This window comes from Cynocephalus volans, chromosome 11 (assembly GCF_027409185.1).
Source record: "Cynocephalus volans isolate mCynVol1 chromosome 11, mCynVol1.pri, whole genome shotgun sequence".
Taxonomy (NCBI): domain Eukaryota; kingdom Metazoa; phylum Chordata; class Mammalia; order Dermoptera; family Cynocephalidae; genus Cynocephalus; species Cynocephalus volans.
Genome location: NC_084470.1, coordinates 49,829,429 through 49,848,368, shown reverse-complemented (window position 1 = coordinate 49,848,368; position 18,940 = coordinate 49,829,429). Strand labels below are relative to the sequence as shown.

Genomic DNA, 18,940 nt, shown 5'->3' with positions numbered 1-18,940 from the left:
AGCTGCCTGTGAGGGACTAGGGGATAAATTCCTTTGTTCCAAATGAGGATGATATAACTGATGTACTGGTTCCACCATGTGAACCATTCATCTGTGAAGTACTTGGGAACAGACCACATGAGTAAAATACAGCAAAGTATAACAGGGCCCCCCTTCCCATTTTTTTGGGGGGGGCAGCTCGCCAGTATGAGGATCTGAACCCCTGACCTTGGTGTTGTAACAGTGCGCTCTAACCAACTGAGCTAACCAGCCAGCCCTTCGTGGCCCTTTATAATGAGGCCCACAGGAGAGGGGTTGTTGGGAAAAATAGGAAAATGTCAGGGCCCCTCGGATGTTCAGAACCTTGCTGAGCATTTGCTGTAAATATCCTCAGGTGTTCCTTGTTACTACTTAATGTAAGTTGTGTACGGGCACCCAGGTGTCCAGGGTTGTGGACTTAAGTATAAAAGACTAACAGCTCTGATCCACAGTGCTTCTCAGAACTCTCAGAGAAGCCACTAGGATAGTTGCCCTAGATCTGAATAAAACCCATTCATTTTTCTATACCTACGGCTCCCACAACCTTTTTTTTCTATTACCTAGCTCACAGACCTGCGTGTGAAGGGTTTGTGACCCAATCTGTGCAACAGACTCGAGGGGTCTGTAAGCCCTAGCTTTACAGGGGTCTAAGGCTGTCCCACCCTGGACTGAACATTAAGGAGTCAGAGAACACAGGTAAGGGGGCTCTGCCTTCTCCCCATGAAGGAAATTCCATGTTCACCTGAGCCAATGGAGAAAACACTATTACTGCTCTCAGTTTCCACTTGAACACAAGCACTGCTGTAGGTGCCATAGAGAGAAAACAGAGGATGTGGTCCTGCTCTCAAGTTTACAGTCCATTCCAGAAATCCAGTCTGCAAATAGGTCACTTAGGCCAGCAATCACAGACTGTCACTGCTTGCACCCTGCTGTTGAGAAGGATTCTGAGGCTACACGGTTTGATGATAAAGAGTCTGATGATGAAGAGTTCCAAGGGCTATTAGTCATTTCAGTCCTGGGCAAGCCAGGGAGAGTGGCTGGGCACATACCACCGAGTATTTGCTTCCTATAAAGAGGTTGGCTGCCCTAAAGATTTCCCCAGTTACCTTGTCCCTTGCTGAAGATGGAAGGGCCAGACCCTACCCCAGACTTTGTTACAACAGGGCTAACCATATGACCAAGTGGCAGTCTGCTGGGGGCAGGGGGAGGATGTGGGAGGGCAAGAGACCAGTGTTTCTCTCCCTGATAAGCAAGAAGTGTGTGAGAAGAGACCCTCTGCCCAATGCCACCCTCTGATTCCTGACTTTGAAGACAGCTGTGTGAGGACATGACATGTGGAGCAGCTGCAGACGTCCTGTGACCATTTGGAGCACATCCAGAGCTGCGCTATCCAATACAGTAGCTACAACCATGTGTGCCTTTGTGTACTGGAAACGTGTCTAGAACTATGAGTATCACACCAAATTTCATATAAAAGTTTCATACAGAAAAAAGAATATAAAATATCACATTTGGAATTTCTTAAATTGATTACCTCTTGAAATGGCAATATTTGGGATTAAATAAAATCTATTATTAAAATTAATCTTACCTGTTTCTTTATATTTGTTTATACTTTAAAAAAATGAGACTACCAGAAAACTTAGCATGACATAAGTTGCTTGCATGATGTTCCTATCGCTGATCTGAGGAATTGGGGGAACATGACCCAGGGCCCCAGTGCTGAACCACTGAACCAATACCACGTCCTGACTTTCTATTATATAATAAAATCATTTTGGTCAAGGATTCTTTTTAAGCCTCACAATGAGGTTAAAAGTAGGTAGGACAGATGTTGTACCCACTTCACAGATCAAGAAACAGAGGTTTGGAGATGAGGAATTATGCTCAAGGTCACACAAAGGTCCCATGATGAAGGAGGCAGAATAAGAATCAGAACCCTGATGCCCTTTATCTCAATGTAAGATCTTTCCACTGCATTCAGTGGCCTCTCAAACATAAAGACACGTGACAGAAAAAGAACAGAAGCTTGGGCACGCCTATGTGTGTGTGGTTTGCCTGGTCACCTGGAAAGCATGAGCTCCTGCTTCCATGATATTTGGGAGACAATTCTCCATGGCATTTCTAGAAGTCTTGTGGCAGGTTTTGTTTCAGACTATCTTTTCAAGGATGTTTACAAAGCACAGAGACATAGATGTTGTCTCTTCCAAGGCAGAGGGAAAATTTGTTTGCTGACAAGGGTAATAAAGATAATGTCTCCTTTGGGGGCAAAGGTTGGACAGGGTTGCTTGCAGTTCCTTTATAAGGTTGGGATTTTCCTAAGCTCGGGATCCCTCAGTTGTGACACAGACATTATGTGCACAGCATCTACCTGGGCCCATTCGGCATCACCCTGTGGAACTTGGAGGCCACGGGAAACTGATGCAAGCATGAATCTCATGCTGCCTGATGTACCATGAGTAGTAAAGCCCTTTGTCTGTGACCCAGGAGTCTCGCGTCTTCTGCCTGCAACTGTGGCAGGCTCACTTGTTAGCTTGCAAGTTGGGTAAATCTCAGACCTTTCACAGTTCCTTACAAAATGCACCCACCCCTGTTCCTGGGCTGCAAGAACCTTCTGCAAACAGGTACAGTGGTGTGGTGGATGCTGTGTGTCCCATCCAGATTCACCTTCAGGAATGAAGAACTTATTCTCATTCTGCTGCTGGCTGACAACCCTCAGCTGACAGCCCCCTTTTGGGATGGCTTCAGCTATAGAAAGCAGCCTCACCCCATCCTGAGGTGGCCTGCATGCAATGACTGATTGACATGGGGTACAAAGACCCGGCCCCCTCAGCCCAACTGGGTAAAACTCTAAAGGCTCATCCCAGTTTCAGAACTTCTTGCAGGACTGGCTGAGGGCTCCATGAGGTTGCGCTGCAGGTCATCTTCTCCCTGTGTTCATCCTGCCTCCTCCTTTTCCCTACACAGGTGTGGGTCCCAAGAGCACGCCTCAATAAACCTCCCACATCTTAGCCTACATCTCAGACTCTGCTTTCTGGAGAAGCCAACCTGCCACATGTGGGGTCTGCCTTCATAGGGAATTCCTGGCCTGGTGACTACACAGCTATCTTGGATCCAGACTTGAGATTTAGTGCTAAAAACCCAGAAAGTCTTCTGCTTCAGTGACAGAGTCTTTCAATGGCTTCTATAGCTCAGCAACATGGAGGGGACCACCATACAGAGCAAAAAGATATGCCCAGCAATTGCTCTGACTCCTGGCTATAAAATCAGCAGTATCTGTGAGTTCCAGTTGACAACCTGCCTTCTTTTGCTCCATTTCTCTTGATAATTTCAAAAGAAGTAGGATTTCCCCTTTAGATGACCACATCAAGTTTAATGTAGGTGACAAAGGAAAACTTATCTTTTTGGAAAAAAGAACCTAGTCAGCTTTCAGAATGCAAATGTTATGATCAAATCCTGATAGTCTCTCACCTGAGAAGCTCTTGGGCTTGGGGTAGCAGCTAGTCTGGGATTTGGAGCTAACTTCACAACCTCTGAAAAGGGCACATCCATTCCACCTGCAAGGCCTAGAAGGGAAAGGTCATTTCATGTAAGAGCACGTTGCAAATGAAGATGTCAACCATAAGCAGCTCAAAGGATCTTGCTGGGGTGATAAAATATTCTAAAACTGGATTGTGGTCATGGTTGCAAAACTCAGCAAATTTACTAAAAATCATTGAATTGCATACTTAAAATGGGCGATTTTTATGTCATATAAATTGTGCCTCAATAAGATCATTAAAAAAGAAGAAGAAAAACTTCAAGTGCAGGCCTCTCTTCAGCAGGGGCCTAGTTTGTTTTGCTCACTGTGGAATCAGCCAGTTAACCCTGCCATAAAAGAGAAGGGGAGGGCCTGACCGCCCCTCCTCCTTCATGCTGTCCCACTCCCCACCTCTCACCACATTCTAGCCACACTGGTCTTCATCCAACTCATTCTGCCTCAGCGCCTTTTCACTGTGTGGAATGTTCTTCTTTCTAGTCTTCACGCACCTATTCCTTTCTCCTCAGATAAGTTGTAGCTGAGAATATCACTTGTTCGGGGGACCCTCCCTAACCCTCCAGCCCTAAGCACCATCTGCTTTTCCACAAAGCACTTTTCACAATTTATGACCATATATTTGGGTGATGATTCATTTAGGGTCCCTCCTTTGCTGAGCTGTAAATTCCATGAGGCCAGAGATTGTGTTTTTCTGGGTCACCATTGTAGCTCTGGTGCCTACCACACTGTCTGGCATACAGGAGGCACTCAATAAGTACTCACCAAGAAAATGAGTAGCAGGGCTAAAAAAGAGGGAAGGTTGCCATAGGTGGGCAAGAAATAATGAGGATTTTCTAGGCGATTTAAGCAGTAGTACTAGATTGACAGGGAAATACGCTGCTACCAAGAGTGAAGGAGGACCCCCTGAAGATGTGAGGACCAGTTTTCCTAACTGAATGCTAAGAGTTCCAGGTCAGAGCTGTATGCATAGGGAAATGGGATGGGTGGTGAGGTGGTCAGCAGAGAAACTAATCAAAAGACTCGGGTCTTATCTCCACTCATATTCACAGACCGGCTGAATGTGAGATTCATCCTCAGACCCAGCTGGGAAGAAGAGATATCCAAATAAAGTGGCTAATATGCCTAGGGGTGGACACTGGTGAGCTAGGATTTGCTCAGGCTTTGGTTTTGGAGGGCAGAGCAGGGGAATGCCCCAGGTACCCTTTGGTAATTAAATGAGCACAGAAAGGAGAAAATAAAAACAAAACACGGTGCGGCATAGCAGTGAGTTCCCAAAGGATAACTCCTTTCCCACTTCTGCAGAAGTAGGAGTATAAAGCAGACCCCATGCTTCTCATCGGCAACAGTGAAGGCCAGAAGATTATGAAACAGTATTTTCAAAGTTCTCAGGAAAAGTATGTTGAGCTTAGTTAGTGTTCTTTACCCAGTCATTCTTTGGGATGGTGAAACGAAGACCTTGTTGGACATGTCAGGCCTCAAAAATCATCACCTACTGAATTCTCTCTTAAAATATTTATTTAGGTTATATATTCCAACAAAACTAGTATAAAAATAAAGGAGAAAGAAACCATAGGGAATTATTAAAAAGAAAAAAAAAAAAAAAAGGAAGGAAGGAAGGAAGAAAACTCACAGGCAAGTGCAAATAAAAGACAGTATGACGAAAAATGTAATTAAAAACATAACAATCTGGAATTAAATTCTCAATCAAGTGATCTTGATTGAGGAGGTGGCATGAGCTGGGGTGAGGTGGATGGGGTGGGGGGATTGGAATAAAAGAGCAAGAGATTAATTATTAAGAAAAAGATATGTTCCCTGACTAATTCTCAACACTGATAGAAAGATGAAAGTTTAAATAGGTGTGTAAAAAGTTAAACCACTAGAGGGAAAGACAAAGTCCCTGAGGTACACGGGTGGCCGGAGGAGCTCCCTGAGCAGGCAGAGGACAGGGCAAACTGATCCTGATTGGAGAAGGAACACCCTTGTGGCCATGTGCTGCTGCCACCAGAACTCGCGGAGATAGGCGAGCTTCTTTTAGTCAGCAAGGCCTGCAGCTGAGCAATGGGCCTCCGTGGAGCTGTCCAGGGTCCTGGATTGCTTGAGTCTGAAGCCTTCACCTTTGTCTCAGCTTACTGCTCTTGCTGAAAAGATGGCCCTGTACTTCATCCACCTCTCCTGGTCACCAGCTGTCTGGACCCATGCCCACATGCCCTCAAGCATGCCCTATATCTTCTTCCAGTGTCCCTGTGCTGAGTCTGACTCTGACCAGGCCTCGTTCAGTTAAGACTCTGTCTCTTTCCCCACTTTAAGTAGAGAATAATGGTACAAAAAGGTGTGGGTTGATTCTTGCCTGCTGGAAGGGAGAAAAATGAAGCTAAAGCCCCCCAGACTCCAATGTCCCCAAAGACTGGGAACACCCCACTCTCACTTTCCACCCTCCTCAGCCCAGCCAGTGTGCCCCAACCACTTCCAGGGACAGCTGTCACCCATTCATTGACCTACCATGAAAAGCACGGTATGCAGAACCCACACAGGCTGAGTTGGCTGTGTCTATGACATACACTGGGGCACTAAACACATCTGCTAGCACCTGAAAAGAACACAGAGGTTTTACTGCGGTGAGTCACTCCTCAGAGGGAACATGGGTATTTTGGGATGCAATTTCTAGGCTTTCCTTCCTCATGTTTTCTGATCCCTTCCATTCCACCTCTGCAGCCTTAAAAGAGCACACCTGGCCATGCTTCCCTGGTGATAACATAGGCAGGATGACCTGGAGGAAGTCCCTAGTGGAGGGCCACAGCTCTCCAGGCTGTCCTTGTACTTTATAACCATTTTATCAAAGACAGGACTGAGGATTTAGGAAGTAGGCTTAGCAAATGGCACTGAGTTAGAGCTGGGGTTAGCTGGGCATCAGACTAATATTAATAAGCCCAAGCAAACACAAACTAACAAGGGAATATTTTATGGGTATAATAATGAAGTTTTACATTTAGAACCAAAAAATAAATTAGAAAAGTTTAGAATGAAGGAGCTATATAAAGAGGAGTTCACATGGAAAAGACTTGAGGGAGGGTCTTACTTGATCAGGGATACTGTAGTAGATGCCATTGATGTCCCACCCAGATACCCTTTGCTGGACCGGTGTGCACCCCTCCCCCAGCTGCTATGAGTACTGGCTGCTAATGGCTCACAGAACTCTCTCCTCAAGAGAATTGACCTTGGTTGAACAGAAGCCACCTCTTATAGGAGATTATAATCACCCCTCCTCAGGGCAACCAGTTGGCTCCCAGTTCCCAAGGTAGAACCAACTCTGCAGTGTAATTCATGCTCCAGATCTCCTCGTGAGATGGAGCTGAAACAGACTCTAGCCAATACCACATCCTTGTCACCATTCTTCCCTGGCCTTATCCTGAGTCCCTTGTTCCTTTCCTCCTGGTAGCACTCTCTCAACAAACTACTCATAAAAGAATTCCCACTTCAGGCTCTGCTTCTATAGAATCTTACCTAAGCCAGGTATATCACAAGTCAACAGGTGATACAGTACTTGAGCAGCTAAAGTAGCCTCAGGCTGCATCCAAAAATGCACAGTGTCACCATAAGAGGACCTCATGGTCCCACGATGTGATAGCCTGTGTGTCGGACATCTGCAGGTTGATTCCAATTTTGGTCATATAAGTCTAGCACAATAGAGGACCAGAAGAACAGTAACAAAGTCTGGCAACTGTGTTATAAGAGGAAAGGTGGCAGAATCAGAAATAGTTAAATAGGATGGGAGAAGCCTTCAGGTAGACAAGGCTGGCATTAGATGTCGGAAGGCTTGCCATGTGGAAGGACAGGCACTTTCCATGTGACTCTGAGGCCAGTGCTGGTATCAGAGTGGATTGTGCAGGGCAGTACAATTCACCTGGACATGAGACAGAATGTGCTCACAGTGTGAGCTGTAAGAAAATAGAGCTGCTTCCTAGAGGTTATGAGGTTTGAGCTGCCCATTCCTGAAGGAGTGGAAACGGAGGCAGGCCGTCCTGCTGATTCTTTGGCTCTTAGATGTAACAGACATGGAAGAGGCTGCAGGGCACGGCCCCACTACCAGCTCTTACCTGTAAGATGTCTCTATTGTGAGATGCCCCTCCAGTGGCCAAAATCTTTGTCTTGGGCACTGCAAGGAAAAGGAGAAAATGAAATGGTTGTGGCAATTCCCCTAAGGCAGAAAGGCTGTTTTCCAGAGTTCTTCAGCCACAGAGTTCTTATGATAGGCCAATGCCTCCTACTTTTCATGCAGGACTGGGGGAAAGATCTGAAGCTGGCTCTGTCCATGCAGTCTTGCCACATGTCATTTGCTTCTGTGTCTGCTGCTCCATCCACCTTTGCTGTCTTATTTCATTGTTATTATTATTTTTGTTTTTTATTTTTTTGGCGGCTGGCCAGTATGGGGATCCGAACCTGTGACTTTGGTGTTATAAGGCTGTGTTCTAACCAACTGAGCTAACTGGCCAACCCCTACTATTATTATTTTTAAATCTCTCAACAAACCAATAATAGAAGGAAAATTCCTTAAATTGGTAAAGGCCATATATCCAAAACTTACAGCAAACATCATTTTTTAAAAAAAATTTTTTATTGAATCAAAATTGATTATACATATTTTGGGGGTTCAACATTGAGATATGTTGATCAAATCAATATTACTAGCACATATATTGTTACAAATCATAATTATTCTTTATACCCCTTGTCCAATCTCTCCCCATCCCCCTCTCCCTCCCCCCTTCCCCCTCTAATTTCCCTAGATTTTTCTCTCCTTCTGAAAGAATAATGGTTACTCTGTTGGTTTGTTGCCTAGATGATCTGTCTAATGCTGAGAGGTGTGATCAGGTCCCCCAATATTATCATAGAGCAGACGCTTCTCTGTCACTCTGAAATGGGCTTTATGGGGAGAGATGTCCTCTTCTTTTCTTTATCTCTGATGGTGACTCTCCTTGTGTCAATGCACTCCAGTGGCTGGCAGACCATCTGCATGGTTCTTGTGGTGTCTAGCTGCTTTTGTGGCAGCCATTGTTATTTTGGTGGCTGTAGTGGGCCACCCACATGGAGGTGATGTTTTTGGCATGCTCCTTTGTGCTGGCCATGTGTCTGGTTGTGGGGAGTATCCAGTCCCCGACTCCTTGCCTTGGGTTCCTGGGCAGGCCCCGAGGCAGTGGCAAACATCATTCTTAACAGAAAAAATTGGAAGCATTTTCTTTAACACTAGCACGCCAGCCAGACTCCAATATGGCTTCCAAATGATCCCTGCTTTCTGATATTTACAATCTTATGCAGCCCCCTCTCACCTTCAGTAGGGCTGACGTGTGTAACCAAAGGGACACTGTGTAAGTGAGGGAGTATGAATTCCAAGACTAGGTCATAAAAGACATTAATTCTTCCATCTTGCTCTGACATAGATCACTGTCTCTTAGATCACTCACTTTGTGGGAAGCTAACCACCATATCATAAAGACACTCAAGCAGCACTATGCAGAGGACTACACGGCAAGGAACTGTCAACAGCCATGTGAGTGAGTCACTGCAGAATCACATCCTCCAGCCTCAGTCAAGCCTTCAGATGATAGCAGCCACAGATGACTGCAATTGGCTGCAATTTCTGGAGATTCCCTAAATCAAAACCACCCAACTGTGCTGATTCCAAACTCTTGACCCACAGGAACTGTGTGAGATAATAAATGTTCACTGTTGTTTCAAGCCACTATATTTTGAGGTAATTTTTTACATAGCAATGAATAGCTAATACAACTAGGAACAAAACAAAGATTCGTAGCATCTAGTACACTGTTTAACACAGTACTACATACACTAGCCAATGCCATAAGACAGGAAAAACAAATAAAAGGTATAAAGATTGAAAGAAAAAAGAATAAAGCTATCACTATTTGCAGACAATAGGCCATCTACTTAGAAAAAAATAAAGAACAAGCAAACTAACAAAAGTTTAATAAGGTTGCCAGATTCAAAGTCAACTTAACTATAGTTAGTGGCATTTCTAACAAAAATCAACTAGCAAACGTGACAGAAAATAAATTACCATTAACAATGACAACCAGAAATGTAATGTAGCTAGGAAATACCTTAGCAAAGAATTCAAAGGTCTCTATGAAGAAAAAATTGACACTATTATTAAATGGCAAAAAAGAATATCTAAATAAATTTAAAAGATATTCCATGGTCTTGGATGGGTTTGAATTAACATTATAAATGTGCTGCTTTTTTTTTTTTTAATTAATGTATAAATTCAATGCAACCTCAATAAAAACTCCAACTGGGTAATTTTAGAAACAAAAGCAAATTATTATAAAATACTTATGGAAAAATAAAGATCTATAAACAGCTAAGATAATATTTTTAAAAAGAAAAGAAAGGAGAAGGAAAATTGTTATAGTAGATATTAAGACAAGATTATGGGCTGAATTTTGTCCCCTGCCCCCCCAAATCCTAACCCCAGCATCTCATCAGAATGTGAATATTTTAGGAGACAGATCCATCTCTTTAAAGAGGTAATTAAGTTAAAATGGAGTCATTGCGGTGGGCCTGATGTATGACAGTATGACTGATGTCCTTATAAAAAGAGAACAGTGACACAGAGACACATAGAGAGAAGACCATGTGATGACACAGAGAAAACATGACCATCCACAGTCCAAGGAGAGTGACCTGGGAAGAAACCAAACCTGCCAACACTCTGATCTCAGACTTCTAGCCTCCAGAGCTGTGAGTAAACAAACTTCTGTGGTTTAAGCCCCACAGTCTGTGGTATTTTGTTATGGCAGCCCCAGCCAAATAATACAGATGTACTACAAAGCTGCAATAGCACAAACAGTGATCTCTCCCAAGAACAGACCAATAAACCAATGGAGTGGAAAAGGGAGGAAAGGAAGACTCACGTATAGGAACTTGATAAAACATAAAGGGGTGCTACAAGTAATGACAGAAAACAGACCACTTAGTAGATAAACAGTATTTGGAAAACTGGATCAACATGTGGAAAAAATTAAAATTAAACTGGATCCCAATTTACACCATTCACAAAGGTAGACTCCAGATGGATCAAAGTCCTAAATGTGAAGGGTAAAATTATAACATTAACAGAGGAAAACATAAAATAATATTTCTATGACACTGGAGCAGGAGAAAGCTTCAGTATCTCAACAGCATAAAATTTATGATGAAAAATTGATTAATTTAATTTAACCAAAATTTAGCAGACTTCATACCATGTAGTCATGAAAAATGAAAAGGTAGACCTGTGTGTACTGTTATGAAAAATGTCTCAGAATAATACATAGAGTATAATAGCATTTCTGTTCAAACCAGACATACACTTATGTACCCAGATTGAACCATATGCAACTGCCATTTTTGAAGATCAAAATCACTCAAATACCGGCAATTCCATATGGTTCAACTACCGTATAAAGTCACAGGAAACAGTCTAGGCGAAAGGGACTGGGTCTGGGAGACCTATGAAGGGGGGCATCTGCTTTTTCTATATTTCTGATTTGCATGAATCTTTTATGACAAAAGGACATTTATTTATTATGTATTAGAAAACAAATAAATGTTTTAAGGTCCTGTTGCTTTCCATGTAGCACCTTGGCTCTGTCCAGCAGAGGGCATTCAGTCCCCACCTCTCAGCTCTTCCCATCTCCACCCTTGGCCTTTAAGATAGTGCCTGGGAAGAGGAAAGGAATGCCAGCCTCCTAGGGAAAGAATCCAAGATGCGGGAAAATGTTATAGCGTGATTCCATGTTGAAAAACCAAAAACATCCTCAATGTCCAACTGCAGGAAAAGTAACCTAGCCATGGTGTGCAGCACCATGAAGAAGGCTTTTCAATATTGGGGGACCTGAACACACCTCTCAGCACTGGACAGATCATCTAGGCAACAAATCAACAGAGTAACCATTACTCTTTCAAAGGGAGAGAAGAAAATCTAGGGTTATCAGAAGTGGGAGGGGGAAGGGGGGATAGGGAGAGATTGGACAAGGGGCATAAAGAATAAGTACAATTTGTAGCAATATACATACTAGTAATATTGATTTGATCAACATATGTCAACATTGAATCCCAAAATATGTATAATCAATTATGATTCAATAAAAAAAGAAAGAAAGAAAGAAATTAGGACCAGAAGTCCAACATCTAGTCTAATACGGGATTTTTCAACCATGGCACTATTGGCATTTTGGGTTAGACAATTCTTTTTGAGGGGAATTGTTCCGTACAGTTAGCCTTCTGTATCTGTGGGTTCCACATGTGTGGATTTAACCAACCTTGTATCAAAAATATTTGAAAAAAAATTGTGTCTGTACCCAACAGGTATGGACTTTTTTCTTTGCCATTATTCCCTAAACAAGACAGTACAACAACTATTTATATAGCATTTACATTGTATTAGGTATTACAAGTAATCTAGAAATGATTTAAAATATTCAGGAGGATATATGTAGGATACATGCAAATAATACACTATTTTATTGTAGTGTGATGTAGTTTGGATGTGCTGTCCCCTCCAAAACTCATCTGGAAATTTGATTTCCAATGTGGCAGTGTTGGAAACTGATTGAGTCATGGGGCTGGACCCCTCATGAATGGATTAATGCTCTCCCTGGGGGAGCGGGGAGTAATAAGTGAGTTCTCGCTCTATTAGTTCCTGACAGAGCTCATTGCTTAAAAAGACCCTGGCACCTTCTCTCTCTCTCTTGCTTCCTCTTACCATGTGATCTGCTTGTACCCGCCAGCTGCCTGCCACTTTCCACCGTGAGTAGAAGCAGCCTGAGGCCCACGCCAGATGCAGCTGTCCCACAATCGTAAGCCAAATAAACCTCTTTCCGTTATAAATTACCCAGTCTCAGGTATTTCTGTTATAGCAACACAAAACAGACTAAAACACTGGGACTTGAACATCCGTGAGTTCTGGTATCCAAGGAAGGTATAGGAGCCAATCCCTCACAGGTACCAAGGAATGACTGTATATTGCAGGATGTTTAGCAGAATCCCCAGCCTCTGCCCATGAGATTCCAGTAACTCTCCCCACGTGTGACAGCCAAAAGTGTCTTCAGACACTGTCAAATGTTCCCTGGAGGGCAAAATTGCTCCCCTTTGAAAACCTCTGGTCTAATATGGATTCTTATAAAAAGGACAGAGAAAACAGAAAGAAATAATCAAAGAAATAATGTGATAAATTTTCCCAAGCTAAAGAAAATCAGTGTCTTCAGATGAAAGGGGCCCATGAGTGCTCAGCACATGCATGAATACCTAGACACACTGAGCCATTTCAGAATTCTATGAACAAAGAAGATTCTAAAAGATTCTGTAGAGAAAAAATACCATTCTTACAGGCACTGGGCTTCTCGCTGGCAACACGAAAAATCAGTGAAAGAAAATAGTCAAACATCATTTTTAAAGTTCTGAAGTAATATGATTTTGAACTCAGAATCCCATTTTTTATACAAGTAGTATTTAAGAATGAGGCAAAATACACAAATTTTCAGAGTCACATAGCATTCTCCTCACATACCTCCACCTCTACCTGAAAGAATCAGTGAAGGATGCACTGAAGCACATATGAAAGACAAAGCCAAAAGAGAAAATAGTAGTAATCAAAGAAACCAGCCAGACTTATAATTAAAATAATTATTGATGTATAATATGCACAAATTAGAAACATTCTGGAACTAGAAAAGAAGGAGGTAAAGAAAGGAGAGAAGAGAGGAATCATGATGTCCTTCTCCAGTAGAGAATAGAATTACTGAATAGAACGTAAAATTTTAATGTTGATCAAAAACTACAAATTTTATTGTCTATGTTAAAATGTTAAGGATAATTAATAGAGAAAAAAAAAGCCTTTAAGTTCACGCATCAACAATGGAAATGCCTTCAGGAGCCAGGAGGATGGTGTAACTGAGTAGTCTAGGCTAATGCATGACAATCCAGGGCAATGACGTGGCACCTGTGTGAGAAGGCCTTCTCTAAAAGTACCTGACTTATACATATACATATATATTTTTTTATATATAAAATGCTAGCCAAACATAACAAGTTATAGAAATAGAATATGTATTCAGGTTGTCCATTTACTAGCAATGCCTGCTTACGAGGAAAAAAATGGAAAAAAGAAAAATCAGCCAAGGACATTTACAAGATTGTTCATTGCAGCATTGTTCATAATACTGAACTGGGAAGACCCAACTATATTTCACAGAAGAATGGTGTTCTAGTCTGTTTTGTGCTGCTATAACACAATACCACAGACTACATAATTTATAAAGAACAGAAATTTATCTCTCACAGACTGGAGGCGGGGAAGTCCAAGATCAAGTCACCAGCAAGTTAGGACCCCATGTCACTGCTTCCAAGACGGCACCTGGAATGCTCTGTCATTGCATGGCAGAAGAGCAGAAAAGGGCAAACCTCACTCCTGAAAGCTCTTTTGACAGTGGCATTAATACATTCACGAGGGCTCTGCCTCCCATTAGGCCCCACCTCCCAACCCTGTTGCATTGGAAATTGCATGAATTTCCAACAGATGAATTTTAGGGGACACATTCAGACCACAGCAAATGGATAACTAAGCTGTGGTATAATCCTGTGATGGAATACTATACTGCAATGAAAATTAACAACTAATAGCTATACAAATTAAGATGGATGAATTCATGACACTGAGTTAAAGGAGCAAGTCACAACACATATAATTCCATATATTATGAAGTTCAGAAAAAGGCAAAACAAAACAATGTAAATTTAGGGCTGTGTTCATAGCTGGCATTCATAAAGAACCCCAGGAGAATGATAATACAAAAATCCAGACAGAAGTAATCATCTTATGGAAGTGAGGGGAAAATGAAGGTGCAATTGAAGAGAGCACACAGGAAGGTTCTGAGGTTCTGGCAATGTTCTCTTTCTTAACCAGAATGCTGATAGTCAGGTTTTTAATTTATTAATAGGCTTTATAATTAGTTGTAAGATGCATAAACCCTACTGTATACATGATATTTTTCACAATAAAAAATAACACACCTTAGTCTAATAAAAGACATATAGTTTGGGTTCTGGTTAAGATAGTGATGGTCGAGAGAGAACAGCACTTGTGCTGTAACAACAAGAGAATGTGGAATAAACAACAACAAATCACATTTTTATTTAAAGCTCTCAAAACTTATAAATGCAAGAAGTCTAAATCAACTGAATTGCAGAATGAGATGAGCCCTTAAGTGCTGATTTCTTCCTATAGTATGAGAAAGGTGGAGTAAGCCTCTCTAAGCAGATAAACTTTGCTAGGATAAAGGGAAACCTGTCAAACATTTAACAATTGCATTTGAGCTGGTGTGGTGCACTGGGATCTGAAGGATCTTTAAATACAGAGCTAGTCCTCCCTACTCTCCAATGGACTTCTACTGTGGAAGCAGTGATGTGAAAGCTAGAGACAGGGCTGAAAAACAGAGAAGAAGCTCTGTAATTTCACAGTGATTAGATCTCAAAGACTTGCAGGAGGGAGGGGCCTGATCCGAACCTCAAGACATTGTAGCCACTGGTGAATTAAAACCATGGGCCGGCCTGTGGCTCACTCGGGAGAGTGCGGTGCTGATAACACCAAGGCCACGGGTTCGGATCCCATATAGGGATGGCTGGTTTGCTCCCTGGGTAAGCGTGGTGCTGACAACAACAAGTCAAGGGTTAAGATCCCGTTATCGGTCATCTTTAAAAAAAAAAAAAAAAAACCCAACTAAAGTGGCAGCCAAGTACCAACCCAACTTCTGATTAGATAAAAAAGACCACTATGTCACTCTAGCTTCCTGATAGAAAGGCAAGACTTTTCTGCCAGCAAACATTAGCTACTTATTTAACAACTGCATGTGAATCTACACTTGTCTCAAAGTAGAAAGGTTTTTTAAAAAATTTTAATTAGTTACTTTTAAATTAATCAACATTGTACTTTTAAACACAATGTACAGCATTTGTATGACATTTTAAGAAGCAGGTAATGGAAGCTAAAATAGTCAATGAAAGCAGACTCTCAGGTGAATTAACAGATAGGAGCTTTGTATTATATTATAAATATAATATGAAGCCAGACAAAAAGATAAACAAAATGGTTAAAATACAGAAAATTTCAGCAGAAAAATAAGAAACTATAAAATAATGAAATGGAAATTCTAGAACTGGAAAAACAATACAATATCCAAAATGAATTTGTTAGATGGGCTTAATAGCAGACTGGATACAATTGAAGAGTGAATAGGAAACAGTTGATAGAAATTATCCAAACTGAAGTAGGGAGAGAAAAAAATGAAAAAAGAAAAGAAAAGAAAGAGAACAGAGTGTCAAAGACCTACAGGACAATAGCAAATGTGTAACTGAAGTCCAGAGGAAATAAAAGAGGGAATGGGGGGGAAAGAAATACTTGAAGAAATAATGGCTAAGAATTTTCCAACACTGATGAAAAACATTAACCCACAGATCCAAAAAGTTCAGTGAATCACAAAGAGGATAAATACAAATACCATACCTTGGCACATCCTAATCAAGCTGCTGAAAGTCAAAGATAAATGGAAAATTTTTAAATCAGCCAGAGGGGGGGCGGAAAAAAAACCACTCAGGGGAACAACACTAATTTCTCATATGAAACTTTAGAAGTCCAGAAGACAACAGGATGACATTTTTAAAGTGCTGAAAGTAAAAAGTGTAAACCTAGAATTCCATACAAAAACATCCTTTTAATGAGAAGCGAAACAAATAGATTTTCAGGCAGACAAAAATGGAGGAATCCACTGCCAGCAGATGTTCTACATTCCTTCCTGAAGATCTTATTTCCATCTGGTATAATTTTCCCTTTACCTTGAAAATCTTCCTTAGCTTCTCTTGTAGTGCAAGTGTGCTCATAATAAATTCAAAAGTACAGGCATACTTTTTTTTTTTTTTCCATTTTGCTTTACTGTGCTTTGCAGACATTGTGTTTTTTACAAATTGAACGTTTGTGGCAACCCTGCCTCAAGCACGTCAATCAGTGCCACTTTTCCAACAGCATGTGCTCGCTTCATGTCTCTGTGTCACATTTTGGTAATTCTCACAATATTTCAAACTTTTTCATTACTTTTATATCTGTTATGATGATCTGTGATCAATGATCTTTGATGCAATTATTGTTAATTGTTTGGGGGCACCATGAACCATGCCCACACAAGATAGCAAACCTAATCGATAAATGTTATGTGTGTCTGACTGCTCCACTGACTGGCCGTTCCTGTCTCTCTCCCTCTCCTCATGCCTCCCTATTCCTTGAGACACACAACATTGAAATTAGACCAGTTAATTACCCTACAATGGCCTCTAAGGGTTCAAGTAAAAAGATGAGTCACATGTCTCACTTTAAATCAAAAGCTAGAAATGATTTTAGCTTAGTGAGGAAGGTATGTCAAAAGCCGAGACAGGCCAAAAGCTAGGCCTCTTGTGCCAAACAGCAAAGTTGTGAATGCAAAGGAAAAGTTCTTGAAATTAAAAGTGCTATTCCAGTGAACATACAAATGATAAGAAAGCAAAACAGCCTTATTGCTGATATGAAGAAAGTTTTAGTGGTTTGGATAGAAGATCAAACTAGTCACAACATTCCCTTAAGCCAAAGCCTAGTCCAGAGCAAGGTCCTAACTCTCTTCAATTCTCTGAAGGCTGCAGAAGAAAAGTCTGAAGCTAGCAGAGGTTGGTGAATGAGGTTTAAGGAAAGAAGCCGTCTCGGTAACATGGAAGTGCACAGTGAAGCAGCAAGTGCTGGTGCAGAACCTGCAGCAGGCTACCCAGCAGATCTAGCTAAGACCACTGATGAAGGTGGCTACACTAAACAACAGATTCTCAGTGTAAATGAAACAGTTTTATATTGGAAGAAGATGCCATCTAGGACTTTCATAGCCAGAGATGAGTCAATGCCTGGCTTCAAAGCTTCAAAGGACAGGCTGACTCTCTTGTAAGGGACTAACGCAGCTGGTGTCTTTAAGTTGAAGCCAGCACTCATTTATCATTCTGAAAATCCTAGGGCCCTTAAGAATTATGCTAAATCTACTCTGCCTGTGCTCTATAAATGGAATAACAAAGCCTATATAACAGCACATCTGTTTACAGCATAGTTTAAGCCCACTGTTGAGACCCACTACTCAGAAAAAAAGATTCCTTTCAAAATGTTACTGCACATTGACAATGCACCTGGTCACCCAAGAGCTCTGATGGAGATGTACACAGAGATTAATGTTATTTTCATGCCTGCTAACACGACATCCAGCCCATGGATCAAGGGGTCATTTCAACTTTCAAGTCATTACTTAAGAAATACATTTTGTAAAGCTATAGCTGCCATAGAAAATTATTACTCTGATGGATCTAGTCAAAGTAAATTGAAAACCTTCTGGAAAGGATTCACCATTCTAGATGCCACTAAGAACATTCATGATTCATGGGAGGAGGTCAAAATATCAACATTAACAGGAGTTTAGAAGAAGTTGATTCCAACCCTCGTGGATGACTTTGAGGGGTTCAAGACTTCAGTCAAGGAAATAACTGCAGATGTGGTGGAAATAGCAAGAGAACTAGAATTAGAAGTAAAGCCAAAAGATGTGACTGAGTTATTATAATCTTATGATAAAACTTGAACAGATGAGAAGTGTTTCTCATAAATGAGCAAAGGAAGTGGTTTCTTAAGATGTAATCTTCTGGTGAAGATACTGTGAACACTGTTGAAATGACAACAAAGGATTTAGAATATTACATAAACTTAGTTGATAAAGCAATGGCAGGTTTTGAGAGCATTAACTCCAATTCTGAAGGAAGTTCTACTGTGGGTAAAATGCAAACAGCATCATGTGCTACAGAGAAAACTCTCATGAAAGGAAGAGTTAATCGATGCTGCAAACTTCATTGTTGTCTTATATTAAGAAATTGCCACAGTCATCCAACCTTGAACCACCACCACCCTGATCAGTCAGTAGCCATCAATATCGAGGCAAGATCCTCCACAGCAAAGAAAGATTATGACTCCCTGAAGGTACAGATGATCCTTAGCATTTTTTAGCAATAAAGTTTTTTTAATTTAGGTATGTACATTTTTTTCAGACATAATGCTACTGCACACTTAATAGACTACAGTATAGTGTTAACATAATTTTTGTACACACTAGGAAACCAAAAAATCTCTCTGCCTAGCTTTACTGCAATATTCACTTTATGGCAGTAGTCTGGAACTGAACTTGCAGTATCTCCAAGGTAAGCCTATATAATATTAGTGCAAACTAGGCTTTTCAAATTAAGGATTTCAATTTAAAAATCAATATAAAGAGGTCTAGCTTAAAAAGC

General features: G+C 41.3%; 1 protein-coding gene across 1 annotated transcript in view; it reads right to left on the bottom strand.

Annotated features, from left to right (window-relative positions):
• XYLB (xylulokinase) overlaps positions 1 to 18,940 on the bottom strand; it is a 52,264-nt gene that overhangs the window by 2,721 nt on the left and 30,603 nt on the right. The window contains exons 16-18 of the mRNA XM_063114521.1: positions 7,651 to 7,709; positions 6,056 to 6,143; positions 3,490 to 3,584 (exon numbers count right to left, since the gene is read on the bottom strand). Of these exons, the coding sequence (XP_062970591.1) occupies positions 3,490 to 3,584; positions 6,056 to 6,143; positions 7,651 to 7,709 (242 nt within the window). The remainder of the gene's footprint in view (positions 1 to 3,489; positions 3,585 to 6,055; positions 6,144 to 7,650; positions 7,710 to 18,940) is intronic.